The 20,575-nt window shown below is 62.5% G+C and overlaps 1 protein-coding gene across 2 annotated transcripts; it reads left to right on the forward strand.

Annotated features, from left to right (window-relative positions):
* Positions 1 to 20: 20 nt before the first annotated feature.
* On the forward strand, positions 21 to 20,450 carry SHARPIN (SHANK associated RH domain interactor). Of its 2 annotated transcripts, XM_072925140.1 has the most exons (14): positions 21 to 286; positions 1,605 to 1,830; positions 2,462 to 2,653; positions 3,936 to 4,077; positions 7,429 to 7,519; positions 8,665 to 9,064; positions 9,825 to 9,958; positions 12,971 to 13,144; positions 16,102 to 16,262; positions 17,008 to 17,119; positions 18,066 to 18,245; positions 18,325 to 18,423; positions 19,014 to 19,157; positions 19,679 to 20,450. In XM_072925140.1, exons 1-14 carry the CDS (start codon positions 80 to 82, stop codon positions 19,757 to 19,759), a joined length of 2,343 nt encoding a protein of 780 aa, XP_072781241.1. In that variant the 5' UTR covers positions 21 to 79; the 3' UTR covers positions 19,760 to 20,450. The 2 variants fall into 2 exon arrangements, with proteins under 2 accessions (XP_072781241.1, XP_072781242.1); XM_072925141.1 differs by lacking the exon at positions 12,971 to 13,144.
* Positions 20,451 to 20,575: the final 125 nt, after the last annotated feature.

The raw sequence follows: 20,575 nt of genomic DNA on the forward strand, positions 1-20,575 counted from the left end.
GTTTCCCGGCGCTGCACCGGAAGGGACCCGGTTGGCGGGCGGACCGCGCGGGCGGGAGGCCGGAAGTGGCGGGGCCGCCATGGCGGCGCCCGGAGCCCCCGGGCCGGGCCCGGCCGCCGCCCCCACGGTGCTGATGGCGGCCCGCGCCGAGCTGGCCGCGCCCTGCCGCCTCCTGCCCGCCAGCGCCGGCGCCGCGCTCCGCCTGCAGCTCAGCGTGCAACCGGGGAACGACGGGCGGCGCCGCTTCCGCCTGGCGCTGCGGGCGGCGGAGGCGGGGGGCGGCGCGGTGAGGGGAGGGGAGGGGAGGGGGCGGTGAGGGGAGGGGAAAGGGGGGGAGTTGGGGGCGGGGGGCGCGTCCCGAGAGCCCGGGAATGTCCCGGGATTGTCCCGGGATTGTACCGGGAGTGTCCCCACAGGAGGGTCCCGGGAATGTCCCGGGATTGTCCCGGGATTGTACCGGGAGTGTCCCCACAGGAGGGTCCCGGGGGTCCCGGGATTGTCCCGGGAGGTTTGGGAAGGGCGGGACCCCCGGGATCGTCCCGTGTCACCCCCGGCCGGGGGTGGGAGAGGGGAGGGGCACCCCAAAGGTGACCAGGGCACCCCAAAGGTGACCCAAAGGTGACCCAAGAGTGACCAGGGCACCCCAAAGGTGACCAGGGCACCCCAAAGGTGACCCAAGAGTGACCAGGGCACCCCAAAGGTGACCCAAGAGTGACCAGGGCACCCCAAAGGTGACCAGGGCACCCCAAAGGTGACCCAAAGGTGACCCAAGAGTGACCAGGGCACCCCAAAGGTGACCCAAAGGTGACCCAAAGGTGACCAGGGCACCCCAAAGGTGACCCCAAACTGACCAGGGCACCCCAAAAGTGACCAGGGCACCCCAAAGGTGACCCAAAGGTGACCCAAGGATGACCAGGGCACCCCAAAGGTGACCCAAGAGTGACCAGGGCACCCTGAGAGTGACCAGGACACCCCAAAGGTGACCCAAGAGTGACCAGGGCACCCCAAAGGTGACCAGGGCACCCCAAAGGTGTCCCAAGAGTGACCCAAAAGTGACCAGGGCACCCCAAAGGTGACCCAAGAGTGACCCAAAAGTGACCAGGGCACCCCAAAGGTGACCCAAGAGTGACCAGGGCACCCCAAAGGTCACCAGGGCACCCCAAAGGTGACCCAAAGGTGACCAGGGCACCCCAAAGGTGACCCAAGAGTGACCAGGGCACCCCAAAGGTCACCAGGGCACCCCAAAGGTGACCCAAAGGTGACCAGGGCACCCCAAAGGTGACCCAAGAGTGACCAGGGCACCCCAAAGGTCACCAGGGCACCCCAAAGGTGACCCAAAGGTGACCAGGGCACCCCAAAGGTGACCCAAGAGTGACCAGGGCACCCCAAAAGTGACTCCCCTGTCCCCCTGTGTCCCCTGTGTGACCCCGCTGTCCCTGTGTCCCCTGTGACCCCCTGTGACCCCACTGTCCCCGTGTCCCCTGTGACCCCGTGTGACCCCGCTGTCCCCTGTGACCCCGTGTGACCCCGCTGTCCCTGTGTCCCCTGATGTCCCCCACTGTCCCTGCTGACCCCGTGTGACCCCTCTGTCCCTCTGTCCCCAGCCCCTGGCCGAGTGTGACCTGCGGGACGTGTCCTACCGCGTCTGCGGCCCCACCAGCCACCAGCTGCAGCTGCTGGGGACAGTGGGGACAGAGAGGGACACAGAGGGGACAGAGGGGACAGCAGGGACAGAGGGGACAGAGGCGGTGGCACTGCGCTTCCCCGAGGAGCGCGAGGCACAGCAGTGGTGGACAGTGCTGAGCAGCTCCCTCAGAGAGGCACGGAGAGGTGGGACATGGGGACATTGGGACATTGGGGGGGTTGGGGACATTGGGGACATTGGGGACATTGGGGACATTGGGGGGACATTGGGGACATTGGGGGGATTGGGGACATTGGGGGGACATTGGGGACATTGGGGACTTGGGGACGTTGGGGACATTGGGGGGACACTGGGAACAGTGGGGACATTGGGGACATTGGGGGGATTGGGGACATTGGGGACATTGGGGACATTGGGGACACTGGGGACATTGGGGACATTGGGGACATTGGGGACATTGGGGACTTGGGGACGTTGGGGACGTTGGGGACATGGGGGACATTGGGGACATTGGGGACATTGGGGACATTGGGGACATTTGGGGGGATTGGGGACATTGGGGACATCGGGGACATTGAGGGGACATTGGGGACACTGAGGGGACATTGGGGATGTTGGGGACATGGGGGACACTGGGGATGTTGGGGGACATTGGGGACAGGGACACTGCAGAGGGTGACACCCCAGCCCCATGTGCCAGGCAGAGCTGGACACTGGGGGTGACCGCCAAGGGTCAGAGGTCATGTCCCCTGGTGGGGCTGGCTGTCCGGGGGAGGTGACAGCAGTGACAGCCCCGTCCCTGCCGTGCTCCCGCAGCCGCCGAGGGTGACACGGGGACGTCTCTGGTGCCACCCGCGGGGACGTCTCTGGTGCCACCCGCGGGGACATCTCTGGTGCCACCCATGGGGACATCTCTGGTGCCACCCGCGGGGACATCTCTGGTGCCACCCGCCGAGGGCCCTGAGCTGGACACGGAGGAGCAGCAGGTCCTGGAGCTGGCCCAGACAGGTGACCCCGGAACCCGGGGGTGGCACTCGCCAGGGCCACCCTGACCTGTCCCCAAGTGCCACCTGCACAGGGATGGGGGGGACATTCCCTGAAATCCCCCTGGGACCTCCCCTGGGGTCACCTCCTGTCCCCACGGTGTCCCCACGGTGTCCCCACGGTGTCCCTGGGCTGGGACAGTCCTGCCCTGGGGATGGGGGGTGCCACCCCGGTGTCCCCTTGGTGTCCCCATTCCCATCCTGGGTGTCTCTGGGTGCCATCCCCATGTCCCTGGGTGTCCATGTGTGTCCCCATTCCTGCTCCGGGTGCCATCCCCATGTCCCCGTGTGTCCCCATTCCTGCTCCAGGTGCCATCCCCGTGTCCCCGTGTGTCCCCTTGGTGTCCCCATTCCTGCTCTGGTTGTCTCTGGGTGCCACCCCCATGTCCCTGGGTGTCCCCTGGGTGTCCCCATTCCCACTCTGAGGGGCTGTGGGTGTCACCCCCGGTGTTCCCCATGTCCCCGTGTGTCCCCATTCCTGTTCTGGGTGTCTCTGGGTGCCATCCCCGTGTCCCCATGTGTCCCCATGTCCCCCCATGCCCACTCTGGGTGCCATCCCCATGTCCCTGTGTGTCCCTGTGTGTCCCTGTGTGTCCCTGTGTGTCCCCATGCCCGCTCCGGGTGCCATCCCCGTGTCCCCGTGTCCCTGTGTGTCCCCATTCCTGCTCTGGGTGTCTCTGGGTGCCATCCCCATGTCCCCTTGGTGTCCCCATTCCCATCCCGGGTGTCTCTGGGTGCCATCCCCATGTCCCCTGGGTGTCCCCATTCCTGCTCTGGGTGCCATCCCCGTGTCCCCGTGTGTCCCTGTGCCCACTCCGGGTGTCATCCCCATGTCCCCGTGTGTCCCCATTGCTGCTCTGGGTGTCTCTGGGTGCCATCCCCATGTCCCCATGTGTCCCCATTCCCATCCTGGGTGTCTCTGGGTGCCACCCCCATGTCCCTGGGTGTCCCCTGGGTGTCCCCTGGGTGTCCCCATTCCTGCTCTGGGTGCCATCCCCATGTCCCCGTGTGTCCCCATTCCTGCTCCAGGTGCCATCCCTGTGTCCCTGTGTGTCCCCTGGGTGTCCCCGTTCCCATCCTGGGTGTCTCTGGGTGCCATCCCCGTGTCCCCGTGTGTCCCCATGCCCATCCTCGGTGTCTCCGGGTGCCACCCCCATGTCCCTGGGTGTCCCCTGGGTGTCCCCTGGGTGTCCCCTTGCCCACCCTGGGTGCCATCCCCATGTCCCCATGTCCCCGTGTGTCCCCAGAGGAGCTGGCCCTGCAGCTGGCCGAGGCGGTGGCCCTTGGGGACGAGGCGGTGGCCGCCCGCAGCGCGGTGGCACTGGCCCGGCGGCACGCGGAGCTGAGCGTGCGCCTGCGGGAGAGGGAGCGGGACCGGGCCGACATCAGGTGGGGATCCTGCCTTCCTCATCATCGTCATCCTCGTCACCATTGTCACCATTGTTCACCTCTGCCTTCCTCATCATCGTCATCCTCGTCATTGTCACCATTGTTCTGCTCGTCCCCAACCTCTGCCTTCCTCATCATCGTCATCCTCGTCATTGTCACCATTGTTCTGCTTGTCCCCAACCTCTGCCTTCCTCATCATCGTCATCATCGTCATTGTCACCATTGTCACCATTGTTCACCTCTGCCTTCCTCATCATCGTCATCCTCGTCATTGTCACCATTGTTCTGCTTGTTCCCATCCTCTGCCTTCCTCATCATCGTCATCATCCTCGTCATTGTCACCATTGTCCTCATTGTTCTGCTCGTCCCCAACCTCTGCCTTCCTCATCATCATCATCCTCGTCATCGTCACCATAGTTCTGCTTGTTCCCAACCTCTGCCTTCCTCATCATCATCATCCTCGTCATTGTCACCATTGTTCTGCTTGTTCCCAACCTCTGCCTTCCTCATCCTCGTCATCGTCACCATTGTCACCATTGTTCTGCTCGTCCCCAACCTCTGCCTTCCTCATCATCGTCATCCTCGTCATTGTCACCATTATCACCATTGTTCTGCTTGTCCCCAACCTCTGCCTTCCTCATCATCGTCATCCTCGTCATTGTCTCCATTGTCATTGTTCTGCTCGTCCCCAAACTCTGCCTTCCTCATCATCATCATCCTCGTCATTGTCACCATTGTTCTGCTTGTTCCCGACCTCTGCCTTCCTCATCATCATCATCCTCGTCATTGTCACCATTGTCACCATTGTTCTGCTCATCCCCAACCTCTGCCTTCCTCATCATCATCATCCTCGTCATTGTCACCATTGTCACCATTGTTCTGCTCATCCCCAACCTCTGCCTTCCTCATCATCATCATCCTCGTCATTGTCACCATTGTCACCATTGTTCTGCTCGTCCCCGACCTCTGCCTTCCTCATCATCGTCACCATTGTCCTCGTTGTTGTGCTCGTCCCCAACCTCTGCCTTCCTCATCATCATCATCCTCGTCATTGTCACCATTGTCCTCGTTGTTCTGCTCATCCCCGACCTCTGCCTTCCTCATCATCGTCATCCTCGTCATTGTCACTCGTCCCCGACCTCTGCCTTCCTCATCATCACTGTCACCATCCTCATCTTCGTATTCTGCCTTCCTCATCATCCTCATCGTCCTCATCCTCATCTTCATTTTCTGCCCCTGCCTTCCTCATCCTCATCATCCTCATCCCCATTTTCTGCCTTTCTGCTCGTCCTCATCATCCACATTCTCTTCATTCTCTGCCCCTGCCTCCCTCATCTTCATCATCCTCATTCTCGTCTTCATTCTCTGCCCCTGCCTTCCTCATCCTCATCATCCTCATCCCCACTCTCTGCTTTGATCATCGTTGTCATCATCCTCGTTTTCAAGTCTCATATCCCATATCCCATATTCCATATCCCATACTCCGTATCCCGTACCCCACACCCTCACCCCACAGCCCAAACCACAACCCCGATTCCAATCCCAATCCCAATCCTGATCCTGATTCCAATCCCGTTCTCTCTCCCATTCCCAGCATGCCGTGCCCCACACCCCATACCCCATACCCCAATCCCAAACCCCAACCCCGATCCCATTCTTTCTCTCCCCCCAGCATGCCGTACCCCATACCCCGATCCCAAACCCCAATCCCAACCCCAATCCCAATCCCAATCCCATTATCTCCTGTCCCAGCATGCTGTACCTCACACCCCAATCCCAATCCCAATCCGGACCCCGATTCCAATCCCGTTCTCTCTCCCATTCCCAGCATGCCGTGCCCCACACCCCAAACCCCATACCCCAATCCCAAACCCCATACCCCAGTCCCAGCCCCGATCCCATTCTCTCTCCCATGGCAACATGCCAAACCCCAATCCCAATCCCAAACCCCACACCCCGATCTCACACCCCAATCCCAGCCCCGATCCCATTCTCTCTCCCCTCCCAGCATGCCGTACCCCATACCCCAACCCCGATCCCACACCCCAAACCCCAATCCCAATCCCACACACCAACCCCAACCCCGATCCCGTTCTTTCTCCCATCCCAGCATGCCGTACCCCGCACCCCACACCCCACACCCCACACCCCAATCCCAAACCCCAACCCCAATCCCATACCCCAACCGCAATCCCAAACCCCATACCCTGATCCCAAACCCCAATCCCAATCCCACACCCCAATCCCAATCCCACACCCCAATCCCAATCCCACACCCCAATCCCAACCCCAATCCCGTTCTCTCTCCCCCCCCAGCATGCCATGCCCCAAATCCCAAACCCAAACCCCAATCCCAACCCCAATCCCAACCCCGATCCCATTCTCTCTCCCGTGGCAGCATGCCGTACCCCAAACCCCAAACCCCAACCCCAATCCCAAACCCCAATCCCAACCCCAATCCCGTTCTCTCTCCCCCGCAGCATGCTGTACCCCAAACCCCACACCCCAAACCCCAATCCCAATCCCAAACCCCGATCCCAATCCCGTTCTCTCTCCCCCCCAGCATGCTGTACCCCATACCCCGACCCCATATCCCAATCCCAATCCCCAACCCCGATCCCAACCCCAATCCCAATCCCGTTCTCTCTGCCCCCCAGCATGCCGTACCCCAAACCCCGATCCCAAACCCCAATCCCAATCCCACACCCCAATCCCAGCCCTGATCCCGTTCTCTCTCCCCTCCCAGCATGCCGTACCCCACACCCCAAACCCTGATCCCACACCCCGTACCCCAATCCGACACCCCAATCCCAATCCCAACCCTTATCCCACACCCCAAACCCCAATCCCAATCCCAACCCCAATCTCAACCCCAATCCCGTTCTCTCTCCCCCCCCAGCATGCCGTACCCCACACCCCAACCCCAATCCCACACCCCAAACCCCAACCCCACAACCCACACCCCAATCCCAACCCCGATCCCATTCTCTCTCCCATCCCAGCATGCCATACCCCACACCCCGATCCCAAACCCCAATCCCAATCCCAAACCCCAATCCCAGCCCCGATCCGGTTCTCTCTCCCCTCCCAGCATGCTGTACCCCACACCCCAATCCCAAACCCCAATCCCCAATCCCTGATCCCAGCCCCGACCCCGTTCTCTCTCCCCCCCAGCATGCCGTACCCCATACCCCAAACCCCGATCCAAATCCCACACCCCAATCCCAGCCCTGATCCCGTTCTCTCTCCTCTGCCAGCATGCCGTACCCCAAACCCCAATCCCAAACCCCAATCCCACACCCCGATCCCACACCCCACACCCCAACCCCAACCCCGTTCTCTCTCCCCCAGCATGCCGGTGGGGGTGGAGGACGCCACGTCCTCGGCCAGCATCACACTGCGGGTGCAGCCCCACATCACCATCGGCACCCTCAAGGAGCAGGTACGGACACCGGGGACACCGGGGCTCAGCTGGGGACACCGGGGACACCGGGGGTCATGCAGGGTCATCTGGGCTTACCTGGAGGGAATGGGGTCAGCTGGGATCTCCCCAGTGCCTCCCCTGATCCTCTATGTGGTCCCCCTGATCCCATGGGATCCCTCTGATCTGCCGTGATCCCCGCAGGTGTTCCGGGAGTACGGCTTTGCCCTGATCCCATGGGATCCCCCTGACCCCCCCGATCCCATGGGATCCCCCTGATCCCCCTGATCCCATGTGCCCCCCAATCCCGCAGGTGTTCTGGGAGTACAGCTTTCCCCTGATCCCATTGGATGCCCCTGACCCCCCTGATCCCATAGGATCCCCCTGATCCCATGGGATCCCCAGATCCCCCTAAACCCATGGGATCCCCCTGATCCCATGGGATCCCCCTGATTCCATGTGATCCCCCCAGGTCCAGGAATACGGCTTTCCCCCTGATCCCCCTGATCCCATGGGATCCCCCAATCCTGTGTGCCCCACAGGTGTTCCGGGAGTACGGCTTTCCCCTGATCCCATGGGATCCCCCTGACCCCCCTGATCCCATGGGATCCCCCTAATCCCGTGTGCCCCGCAGGTGTTCCGGGAGTACGGCTTTCCCCCTGATCCCATGGGATCCCCCTGATCCCCCCAATTCCATGGGATCCCGTGTGCCCCACAGGTGTTCCGGGAGTACGGCTTTCCCCTGATCCCATGGGATCCCCCTGATCCCCCTGATCCCATGGGATCCTGTGTGATCCCCGCAGGTGTTCCGGGAGTACGGCTTTCCCCTGATCCCCCTGATCCCATGGGATCCCCCCCGATCCCATGGGATCCTGTGTGCCCCGCAGGTGTTCCGGGAGTACGGCTTTCCCCCTGATCCCATAGGATCCCCCTGATCCCCCTGATCCCATGGGATCCCCCCGATCCCATGGGATCCCCCAATCCCGTGTGATCCCCACAGGTGTTCCAGGAGTATGGCTTTCCCCTGATCCCCCTGATCCCATGGGATGCCCCTCACCCCCCTGATCCCATGGGATCCCCCTGATCCTGTTATCCCGCAGGTGTTCCGGGAGTACGGCTTTCCCCTGATCCCCCTGATCCTGTGTGATCCCGTGTGATCCCCCCAGGTGTTCCGGGAGTACGGTTTCCCGCCGGCGGCGCAGCGCTGGATCATCGGGCAGAGCCTGTGCCGGGACGGGCGCAGCCTGGGCTCCTACGGCATCCGCCGCGACGGGGACCCGGCCTTCCTCTTCCTGCTCTCGGCGCGGCCGCCGCCGGGAACGGCACCAGGAGTGACATCGGGAACGGCACCGGGAACGGGAACGGCACCGGGAACGGGAACGGCACCGGGAGCGGCACCGGGAGCGGCACCGGGAGTGACACCGGCACCGGGAACGGGAGTGACACCGGGAGCGGCACCAGGAGCGGCACCGGCACCGGGAGCCGAGCGGCAGCGGCAGGCGCTGCAGCTGCTGCGCGCTGCGGGGCTGCACGACAACGGGGACGGGGACGGCTCACCTGGCGCAGGTACGGCCTCGGAGCCTTCCTCAGCAGCCTCGGCCTGCCCCCTCCTCATCCTCATCTTCATACTGCTCCTTCCTCATCATCCTCAGCCTGTGCCTTCCTCACCGTCCTCAGGCTGCCCCCTCCTCCTCCTCATCCTCAGCCTGCCCCTTCCTCACCGTCCTCATCCTGTGCCTTCCTCATCATCATCCTCAGCCTGCCGCTTCCTCACCATCCTCATCCTGCTCCTTTCTCATCACCATCCTCAGCCTGCTCCTTCTTCCTCATCATCCTCAGCCTGTGCCTTCCTCATCACTGTCCTCAGCCTGCCCCCTCCTCCTCCTCATCCTCAGCCTGCCCCTTCCTCATCATCCTCATCCTGTGCCTTCCTTATCACCGTCCTCAGCCTGCCCCTTCCTCACCGTCCTCATCCTGTGCCTTCCTCATCACCATCCTCAGCCTGCTCCTTCCTCATCATCCTCAGCCTACCTCTTCCTCATCCTCCTCATCCTGCTCCTTCTTCCTCACCATCCTCATTCTGCTCCTTGTTCATCACCATCCTCAGCCTGCTCCTTCTTCCTCGTCATCCTCATCCTGCCCCTTCCTTCTCCTTTTCCCCTCCCATCCCTTTCCCTGCTGCCCCGTCCCTCTCCAGTGCCCGGTGTCGGTGCCCGGTGTCAGTGCCCGGTGCCGGTGTTGGTGCCCGGTGCCGGTGTCGGTGCCGGTTCCCGGTGCCGGTGCCCGGTGCCCGGTGCCAGCCCGCGCCGTGTCCGGCTGTGCGCAGGCCGTGTCCCCGAGGAGCCCCCGGAGCGGATGGACATCGGGGACATCCAGGAGCGCCTGGACTCGCTGCAGCTCTGGGACAGCGCCGGGGCCCCGCCCGCCGGCCCTGAGCCCCGCCCGCCCTCACCTGAGCAGGTGAGGGTCACCTGAGCTGGGGGGTCCTGGTCCTGATCCTAATCCCTGATCCTAATCTCTGATCCTGATCCCTGATCCCTGATCCCTGATCCCAATTCCTGATCCTGATCCCTGCTCCCAATCCCACTGCCCCTGAGCACCGCCCGCCCTCACCTGAGCAGGTACGGGCTGGGGGGTCCTGGTCCTGATCCTAATCCCTGATCCTAATCCCTGATCCTAATCCCTGATCCTGATCCCTGATCCCTGATCCCGATCCCGCCGCCCCTGAGCCCCGCCCGCCCTCACCTGAGCAGGTACAGAGTGGGGTGGTTCTGATCCCAATCCCTGATCCCAATCCCTGATCCTGATCCCAATCCCTGATCCTAATCCCTGATCCTGATCCCTGATCCCTGATCCTGATCCCAATCCCACTGCCCCTGAGCCCCGCCTGCCCTCACCTGAGCAGGTACGGGCTGGGGGGTCCTGATCCTGATCCTAATCCCTGATCCCAATCCCTGATCCTGATCCCTGATCCTGATCCCAATCCCACTGCCCCTGAGCCCCGCCCGCCCTCACCTGAGCAGGTGAGGGTCACCTGAGCTGGGGGGTCCTGGTCCTGATCCTGATCCCTGATCCTAATCCCTGATCCTGATCCCTGATCCCAATCCCACTGCCCCTGAGCCCCGCCTGCCCTCACCTGAGCAGGTACGGGCTGGGGGGGGTCCTGATCCTGATCCCTGATCCTAATCCCTGATCCCTGATCCCAATCCCACTGCCCCTGAGCCCCGCCCGCCCTCACCTGAGCAGGTACGGGCTGGGGGGTCCTGGTCCTGATCCTAATCCCTGATCCTAATCCCTGATCCCAATCCCTGATCCCGATCCCACCGCCCCTGAGCCCCGCCCACCCTCACCTGAGCAGGTACGGGCTGGGGGGGTCCTGGTCCTGATCCCAATCCCTGATCCCTGGTCCTGATCCCTGATCCGGATCCTGATCCCTGATCCTGATCCCTGATCCCAATCCCACTGCCCCTGAGCCCCGCCCGCCCTCACCTGAGCAGGTACAGGGTGGGGTGGTTCTGATCCCGATCCCAATCTCTGATCCTAATCCCTGATCCTAATCCCTGATCCTGATCCCAATCCCACTGCCCCTGAGCCCCGCCCGCCCTCACCTGAGCAGGTGAGGGTCACCTGAACTGGGGGGTCCTGGTCCTGATCTTAATCCCTGATCCTAATCCCTGATCCTGCTCCCAATCCCACTGCCCCTGAGCCCCGCCCGCCCTCACCTGAGCAGGTACGGGCTGGGGGGTCCTGGTCCTGATCCTAATCCCTGATCCCAATCCCTGATCCAGACCCCAATTCCTGCTCCCAATCCCTGATCCCTGATCCCAATCCCACTGCCCCTGAGCCCCGCCCGCCTTCACCTGAGCAGGTACGGGCTGGGGGGTCCAGGTCCTGATCCTAATCCCTGATCCTAATCCCTGATCCTGATCCCAATTCCACTGCCCCTGAGCCCCGCCCGCCCTCACCTGAGCAGGTACGGGCTGGGGGGTCCTGGTCCCCATTCCTGATCCCTGATCCCAATCCCTGATCCGGATCCCTGATCCTGATCCTCATCCCTGATCCCGATCCCTGATCCTAATCCCTGATCCTGATCCCAATCCCACTGCCCCGCCTGCCCTCACCTGATCCCGATTCTAATCCCTGATCCTAATCTCTGATCTCAATTCGTGATCCCAATCCCACTGTCCCTGAGGCCTGCCAACCTCTGGGCTGCGAGATATACCCCAATCTCAATCCTAATCCTAATCCCAATCATAATCCTAACCCAAATCTCAATCACAATCCTAATCCTAATCTCAATCCTAATCTCAATCCTAATCCTAATCTCAATCCTAATCTCAATCCTAATCCTAATCTCAATCCTAATCCTAATCTCAATCCCAATCCTAATCCCAATCTCAATCTCAATCCTAATCCTAATCCCAATCCCAATCTTAATTCCAATCCCAATCCTAATCCTAATCCTAATCCCAATCCTAATCTCAATCCTAATCTTAATCCTAATCTCAATCCCAATCTTAATCCCAATCCCAATCCTAATCCTAATCCTAATCCTAATCCTAATCCTAATCTCAATCCCAATCTTAATCCTAATCTCAATCCCAATCTTAATCCTAATCTCAATCCCAATCCTAATCCTAATCTCAATCCCAATCCTAATCCTAATCCTAATATTAATCCCAATCATAATCTCAATCCCAATCCCAATCCCAATCCTAATCCTAATCCCAATCTCAATCCTAATCTCAATTCTAACCCTAATCCCAATCCCAATCCTAGTCCTAGTCTTAATCCCATCCCAACCCCATCCCAATCCCAATCCCAATCCCACCCCGTTCCCATCGCAGGCGGGCTGGCCGTGCCCCCGGTGCACGTTCCTGAACAAGCCCACCCGCCCGGGCTGTGAGATGTGCCCCAATCCCTGATCCCAATCCTTGATCCCAATCCCTGATCCCAATCCCTGATCCCAATCCCACCCCAATCCCTGATCCCAATCCCTGATCCCAATCCCACCCCAATCCCTGATCCCAATCCCTGATCCCAATCCCACCCCAATCCCTGATCCCAATCCCAATCCCAATCCCAATCCCGTTGCAGGCGGGCTGGCCGTGCCCCCGGTGCACGTTCCTGAACAAGCCCACCCGCCCGGGCTGCGAGATGTGCCCCAATCCCTGATCCCAATCCTTGATCCCAATCCCTGATCCCAATCCCTGATCCCAATCCCACCCCAATCCCTGATCCCAATCCCTGATCCCAATCCCACCCCAATCCCTGATCCCAATCCCTGATCCCAATCCCACCCCAATCCCTGATCCCAATCCCAATCCCAATCCCAATCCCGTTACAGGCGGGCTGGCCGTGCCCCCGGTGCACGTTCCTGAACAAGCCCACCCGCCCGGGCTGCGAGATGTGCCCCAATCCCTGATCCCAATCCCTGATCCCAATCCCAATCCCATCCCAATCCCGTTACAGGCGGGCTGGCCGTGCCCCCGGTGCACGTTCCGGAACAAGCCCACCCGCCCGGGCTGTGAGATGTGCAGCGCCCCCCGCCCCGAGGGGTACCGCGTGCCCGGGGGGCACCGGCCCGACCCCGCCGAGCTGCGGCGGCTGCAGCGCGAGCGCGACGGCGCCCGACAGTGCCAGCAGGTACGGGATTTATGGGATCTATGGGATTTATGGGATCTATGGGATTTATGGGATCTATGGGATCAGTGGGATCAGTGCCAGCAGGTACGGGATCTGTGGGATCGGGGATTTATGGGATCTATGGGATGTATGGGATCAGTGGGATGAGCGCGACGGCGCCCGACAGTGCCAGCAGGTACGGGATTTGTGGGATTTATGGGATTTATGGGATCAGTGGGATCAGTGCCAGCAGGTACGGGATTTATGGGATTTATGGGATTAATGGGATTGATGGGATCTATGGGATCAGTGCCAGCAGGTACGGGGTCTGTGGGATCGGGGATTTATGGGATCAGTGGGATATATGGGATCAGTGCCAGCAGGTACGGGATCTGTGGGATTAGGGATTTATGGGATTAATGGGATCTATGGGATTAATGGGATGAATGGGATCAGAGAGACAGCGCCCACCAGTGCCAGCAGGTACGGTGTCAGATATGGGATTTACAGGATCAGGGATTTATGGGATAAGTGCCAGCAGGTACGGGATCTGGGATCTGTGGGATCAGGGATTGATGGGATTAATGGGATCTATGGGATTAATGGGATCAATGGGATGTATGGGATCAGTGGGATCAGTGCCAGCAGGTACGGGGTCTGGGATCTGTGGGATCAGGGATTGATAGGATTAATGGGATCTATGGGATTAATGGGATCAATGGGATCAGAGAGACAGCGCCCACCAGTGCCAGCAGGTACGGGATCTGGGATCTGTGAGATCAGGGATTTATGGGATCAATGGGATGTATGGGATCAGTGCCAGCAGGTACAGGGTCTGTGGGATCAGGGATTTATGGGATTAATGGGATCTATGGGATGTATGGGATCAGTGGGATCAGTGCCAGCAGGAACGGGGTCAGATACGGGATTTGTGGGACCAATGGGATGTATGGGATCAGTGGGATCAGTTCCAGCAGGTAGAGGGTCAGATATGGCATTTACAGGATCAGGGATTTATGGGATCAGGGATTTATGGGATCAATGGGATGTATGGGATCAGTGGGATCAGTGCCAGCAGGTAGAGGGTCAGGTACGGGATTTGTGGGATCAATGGGATGTATGGGATCAGTGCCAGCAGGTACAGGGGTCTGGGATCTGTGGGATTAGGGATTTATGGGATTAATGGGATCTATGGGATTAATGGGATCAATGGGATCAGAGCGACAGCGCCCACCAGTGCCAGCAGGTACGGGGTCTGTGGGATCGGGGATTTATGGGATCAATGGGATCAATGGGATGTATGGGATCAGTGCCAACAGGTACGGGGTCTGGGATCTGTGGGATTAGGGATTTATGGGATCAATGGGATGTATGGGATCAGTGCCAGCAGGGACGGGGATCTGGGATCTGTGGGATTGGGGATTTATGGGATCAATGGGATGTATGGGATCAGTGGGATCAGTGCCAGCAGGGACAGGGATCTGGGATCTGTGGGATCAGGGATTTATGGGATTAATGGGATCTATGGGATTAATGGGATCAATGGGATCAGAGCGACAGTGCCCACCAGTGCCAGCAGGTACGGGGTCAGATATGGGATTTATGGGATTGATGGGATCTATGGGATGTATGGGATCAGTGGGATCAGTGCCAGCAGGTACAGGATTTGGCATCTGTGGGATCAGGGATTGATGGGATTAATGGGATCTATGGGATTAATGGGATCAATGGGATCAGAGCGACAGCGCCCACCAGTGCCAGCAGGTACAGGGTCAGATATGGGATTTATGGGATCAGGGATTTATGGGATAAGTGCCAGCAGGTACGGGATCTGGGATCTGTGGGATCAGGGATTGATGGGATTAATGGGATCTATGGGATTAATGGGATCAATGGGATCAGAGAGACAGCGCCCACCAGTGCCAGCAGGTACAGGGTCAGATATGGGATTTACAGGATCAGGGATTTATGGGATCAATGGGATCTGTGGGATCAGTGCCAGCAGGTATGGGGTCTGGGATCTGGGATCTATGGGATCAGGGATTTATGGGATATGGGATCAATGGGATCAGCGCGATGGTGCCTGCCAGTGCCAGGAGGTACGGGAATTTGGGATTTGGGATCTGTGGGATATGGGATCAATGGGATCAATGGGATCAGTGCGACAGCGCCCGCCAGTGCCAGCAAGTACAGGGATTTTCCCTGGTTTTCCCATTTTCCCCGTTTTTCCCATTTTCCCCGTTTTTTGCCCCATTTCAGGCCCTGGAGGCGGAGCGGCAGCGGAACTTCCAGCAGCAGTCACTCCCGTTTTTCCCATTTTCCCCGTTTTTCCCATTTTCCCCATTTTTTCCCCCGTTTCCAGGCCCTGGAGGCGGAGCGGCAGCGGAACTTCCAGCAGCAGTCACTCCCGTTTTTCCCATTTTCCCCGTTTTTCCCATTTTCCCCGTTTTTCCCCCATTCAGGCCCTGGAGGCGGAGCGGCAGCGGAACTCCCAGCAGCAGTCACTCCCGTTTTTCCCATTTTCCCCGTTTTTTGCCCCATTTCCAGGCTCTGGAGGTGGAGCGGCAGCGGAACTCCCAGCAGCAGTCACTCCCGTTTTTCCCATTTTCCCCATTTTTCCCCCATTTCCAGGCTCTGGAGGCGGAGCGGCAGCGGAACTCCCAGCAGCCGCTCCCGTTTTGCCCATTTTCCCCGTTTTGCCCATTTTCCCCATTTTTCCCCCATTTAGGCGCTGGAGGCGGAGCGGCAGCGGAACTCCCAGCAGCAGCCGCTCCCGTTTTTCCCATTTTCCCCGTTTTTTTCCCCATTCCAGGCGCTGGAGGCGGAGCGGCAGCGGAACTCCCAGCAGCTGTCACTCCCGTTTTTTCCCATTTTCCCCGTTTTTTGCCCCATTCCAGGCGCTGGAGGCGGAGCGGCAGTGGAACTCCCAGCAGCTGCTCCCATTTTTGCCCATTTTCCCCGTTTTTTGCCCCATTCAGGCGCTGGAGGCGGAGCGGCAGCGGAACTTCCAGCAGCTGCTGCGGGCCGAGCAGGCCGGGCTGGTGCCGAACCCGGAGCCGCTGGAGTGCCGCATCTGCCTGCAGCGGGTGCCGGCCGGGAGCGCCGTGCTGCTGCGCGACTGCCTGCACAGCTTCTGCCGGTACGTACCGCCCCGCCGCGGATGGGACACACCTGGGGACACCTGGGGACACACCTGGATACACCTGGGATACACCTGGGGACAGCTGGGATACACCTGGGATACACCTGGGATACACCTGGGGACAGATGGGGACAGATGGGGACAGCTGGGCACACCTGAGCACAGCTGGGATATACCTGGGGACACCTGGGGACACCTGGGGACAGCTGGGATACACCTGGGGACACCTGGGGACAGCTGGGATACACCTGGGGACAGCTGGGATACACCTGGGGACAGCTGGGGACAGATGGGGACACTGGGACACACCTGGGATACACCTGGGGACAGCTGGGATACACCTGGGCACACCTGGGATACACCTGGGGACAGCTGGGCACACCCAGTGACCACCCAGTGACCCCCGTGTCCGTGACCCCCGTGACCCCCCTGACCCCCGTGTCCCCCGTGATCCCCGTAACCCCCGTGACCCCTGTGACCCCTGTGTCCGCCGTGTCCCCCATGACCCTGTGTCCCCCCCGACCCCCCGTGACCCCGGTGACCCCGGTGACCCCCCGTGACCCCGGTGACCCCCGTGTCCCCCCGTGTCCCCCGTGACCCGGTGACCCCTGTGACCCCCTGACCCCCGTGACCCCCGTGTCCCTCTGTGACCCTGACCCTCATGTCCCCCCGTGTCCCCTGACCCCTGTGACCCCCATGACCCCCATGTCCCCCCCTGACCCCTGTGACCCCGCTGTCCCAGGGAGTGCCTGCGCCAGGTGATCATGTTCAGCGAGGAGCCGGTGGTGGCCTGTCCCTTCCGCGATGTCACCTACGCCTGCGGCAGCCACCTGCAGGAGCGCGAGATCCGCGCGGTGCGCCCGGGAACGGGGCCGGGGGTCCGGGGGTCTGGGGGGTCCGGGGGTACCAGGGGGTCTGGGGGTACCGGGGGGTCTGGGGGGTCCAGAGGCACCAGGGGGGTCTGCGGGTCTGGGGGGTCTGGGGGTACCGAGGGTCCAGGGGGTACCGGGGGGTCCGGGGATCTGGGGGTACTGGGGATCCGGGGGTCTGGGGGGTACCAGGGGTACTGGGGGTCTGGGAGTACCGGGGGTACTGGGGGTCCGGGGTTATCGGGGGTCTGGGAGTACCGGGGGTCCGGGGTTATCGGGGGTCTGGGGGTACCGGGGGGTCCGGGGGTACCGGGGGTTGGGGGGTACCGGGGGTACTGGGGGTCTGAGGGGGACTGGGGGTACCAGGGAGTCCGGGGGGTCCAGGGGGCTCCCAGGGGACCGCGCTGTCCCCTTGCGTGGGGTGGTGACACGGGGGTCCCCAATGGTGGGTGGCGGTCACTCAGGGGGTCCCAACGTGGACATGCCACCCTTTGTGTGGGGGTAGTGACTCGGGGGTCCCCAGGGGTGGGTGACAGTGACTCGGGGGTCCCAATGTGGACATGCCACCCCTCGTGTGGGGATAGTGACTTGGGGGTCCCCGTGGGTGGGTGACAGTGACTCGGGGGTCCCCGTGGGTGGGTGGGGGTCACTCGGGGGGTCCCAACACCCCTCCCCGATGTCCCCATGTCGCAGCTGCTGTCCCCCGAGGAGCACGCGCGGTTCCTGGTGACACAGGGGTCCCCGTGGGTGGGTGGCAGTCACTCGGGGGATCCCAACGCCCCTCCCCCGATGTCCCCGATGTCCCCAATGTCCCCAGCTGCTGTCCCCCGAGGAGCACGCGTGGTTCCTGGTGACACGGGGGTGTCCGTGGGTGGGTGGGGATCACTCAGGGGTCCCAACGCCCCCCCCCACAATGTCCCCAATGTCACAGCTGCTGTCCCCCGAGGAGCACGCGCGGTTCCTGGCGCGGGGCCTGGCGCTGGCCGAGCGCCGCAGCCGGAACAGTTTCCACTGCCGCGGCCGGGACTGTCCGGGCTGGTGCTTCTACGAGGACGCGGTGAACGAGTTCCCGTGCCCGGTGTGCGGGGCACTCAACTGCCTCCTGTGCAAGGTGAGCCGGGGGTCCCGCCGGGGGTCCCGCCCGGGCCGGGGGTCCCGGGGCCCCGCGCTGACCCCCCCTGCCCCCTCAGGCCATCCACGAGGGTCAGAACTGCCGGCAGTACCAGGACGAGCTGCAGCTGCGGGCGCTGCACGACGCGGCCGCGCGCCAGACGCGGGACATGCTGCAGGTGCGGGTGCGGGGGGAGTCTGGGGGTCCCGGGGGGGTCTGGGGGTCCCGCTGCGGCTGTGGGGATCATGGGGGCTCCGGGGGTCCCACTGCGGGTGCTTCTCGGGGGTCTGGGAGTCCCGCTGCAGGTGCGGGGGGAGTCTGGGGGTCCCGCTGCGGGTCCGGGGGTGCGGGGGTCCCGCTGCGGATGCGGGGTCCGGGGGAGTCTGGGGGTCCCGCTGCGGGTCGGGGGTCCCGGGGGGCTCCGGGGGTCCCACTGCGGGTGCTGCTCGGGGGTCCCGGTGCGGGTCCTGGGGGCTCTGGGGGTCCCGGTGCAGGTCCGTGGGTCGTCCGGGGGTCCCGTTGCGGGTCCGTGGGTCGTCCGGGGGTCCCGGTGCAGGTGCTGTTTGGGGGTCCCGCTGCAGGTCCGGGGGTACGGGGGAGTCCCGCTGCGGGTGCTGCTTGGGGGTCCCGCTGCAGGTGTGGGGATCCTGGGGGCTCTGGGGGTCCCACTGTGGGTCCAGGGGCTCTCGGGGCTCCGGGGGTCCCGGTGCAGGTCCGGGGGCTCTCGGGGCTCCCCGGGGTCCCCCACCCTGACCCCCGTGCCCCCAGACGCTGGTGCAGCGGGGCGAGGCCATGCACTGCCCCACGTGCCACATCGTGGTGCAGAAGAAGGACGGCTGCGACTGGATCCGCTGCACCGTGTGCCAGACCGAGATCTGCTGGGTCACCAAGGGACCCCGCTGGGGGCCGGCGGTGGGTCTGGGGTCCCGGGGGGGGGTCCTGGGGGGTCCCAGGGGGTCCTGGGGGGTCCTGAGAGGAGGGACGGTCACCAAGAGCTCTGCTGGGGTCTCGGGGTGAGGGGGAGACCCAAAGGTGACAGGGGGACACAGAGTGACCCCAGGGTGAGGGGGGACACAGAGTGACCCCAGGGCAGCTCCCACTGACCCCTGACCCCAGGGGGGGACACAGAGTGACCCCAGGGCGGCTCCCGCTGACCCCTGACCCCATGAGGGGACACAGAGTGACCCCATGAGGGGACACAGAGTGACCCCAGGGTGGCTCTCACTGACCCCTGACCCCTGCAGGGGGACACAGAGTGACCCCAGGGTGGCTCCCACTGACCCCTGACCCCATGAGGGGACACAGAGTGACCCCTGACCCCATGAGGGGACACAGAGTGACCCCAGGGCGGCTCCCGCTGACCCCTGACCCCATGAGGGGACACAGAGTGACCCCAGGGTGGCTCCCACTGACCCCTGCCCTGTCCCCCGCAGGGCCCCGGGGACACCAGTGGCGGCTGTCGCTGCAACGTCAACGGCCAGAGGTGCCACCCCCAGTGCCAGAACTGCCACTGACCCCGGGGACACCCTGGGGACACCCCGAGGACACCCTGGGGACACCCCCAGTGCCAGAACTGCCACTGACCCCGGGGACACCCTGGGGACACCCTGGGGACACCCCCAGTGCCAGAACTGCCACTGACCCCGGGGACACCGCGGGGACACCCTGGGGACACCCTGGGGACACCCTGGGGACACCCTGGGGACACCGAGGCACGGACGGAGCCAGCGCTGGGCCGGAGACGACCGAGGGCACCGGGAGAGGCCACGTCCAGTGGGGACAGAGGGACAGAGAGGATGGACACGGGGACAGAGGATGGACACACGGACACAGGATGGACACAGGAAGGACACACGGACACAGGATGGACACACGGACACAGGATGGACACACGGACACGGGATGGACACAGGAAGGACACACGGACACAGGATGGACACAGGATGGACACAGGATGGACACAGGATGGACACACGGACACAGGAAGGACACACGGACACAGGATGGACACAGGATGGACACACGGACATGGGATGGACACAGGATGGACACACGGACACAGGAAGGACACAGGAAGGACACAGGATGGACACAGGATGGACACAGGAAGGACACGGGGACGGCCTCGGGGCGTGGAGGGGCCGGGGGGCCCCAGGACCCGCGGGGGGCACAGCCCGGGGGGGCCAATAAAGCCACTGAGTGTCACAGGCTGCAGTGCCACCCACGGGGACAGGGACAGGGACACGGGGACAGGGACATGGGGACACCCCCGGCATGGGGACAGGGACATGGGGACAGCCTGGCACTGCCACCCGCGGGGACAGGGACAG

Source organism: Taeniopygia guttata, chromosome 2 (genome assembly GCF_048771995.1).
Source record: "Taeniopygia guttata chromosome 2, bTaeGut7.mat, whole genome shotgun sequence".
NCBI lineage: Eukaryota > Metazoa > Chordata > Aves > Passeriformes > Estrildidae > Taeniopygia > Taeniopygia guttata.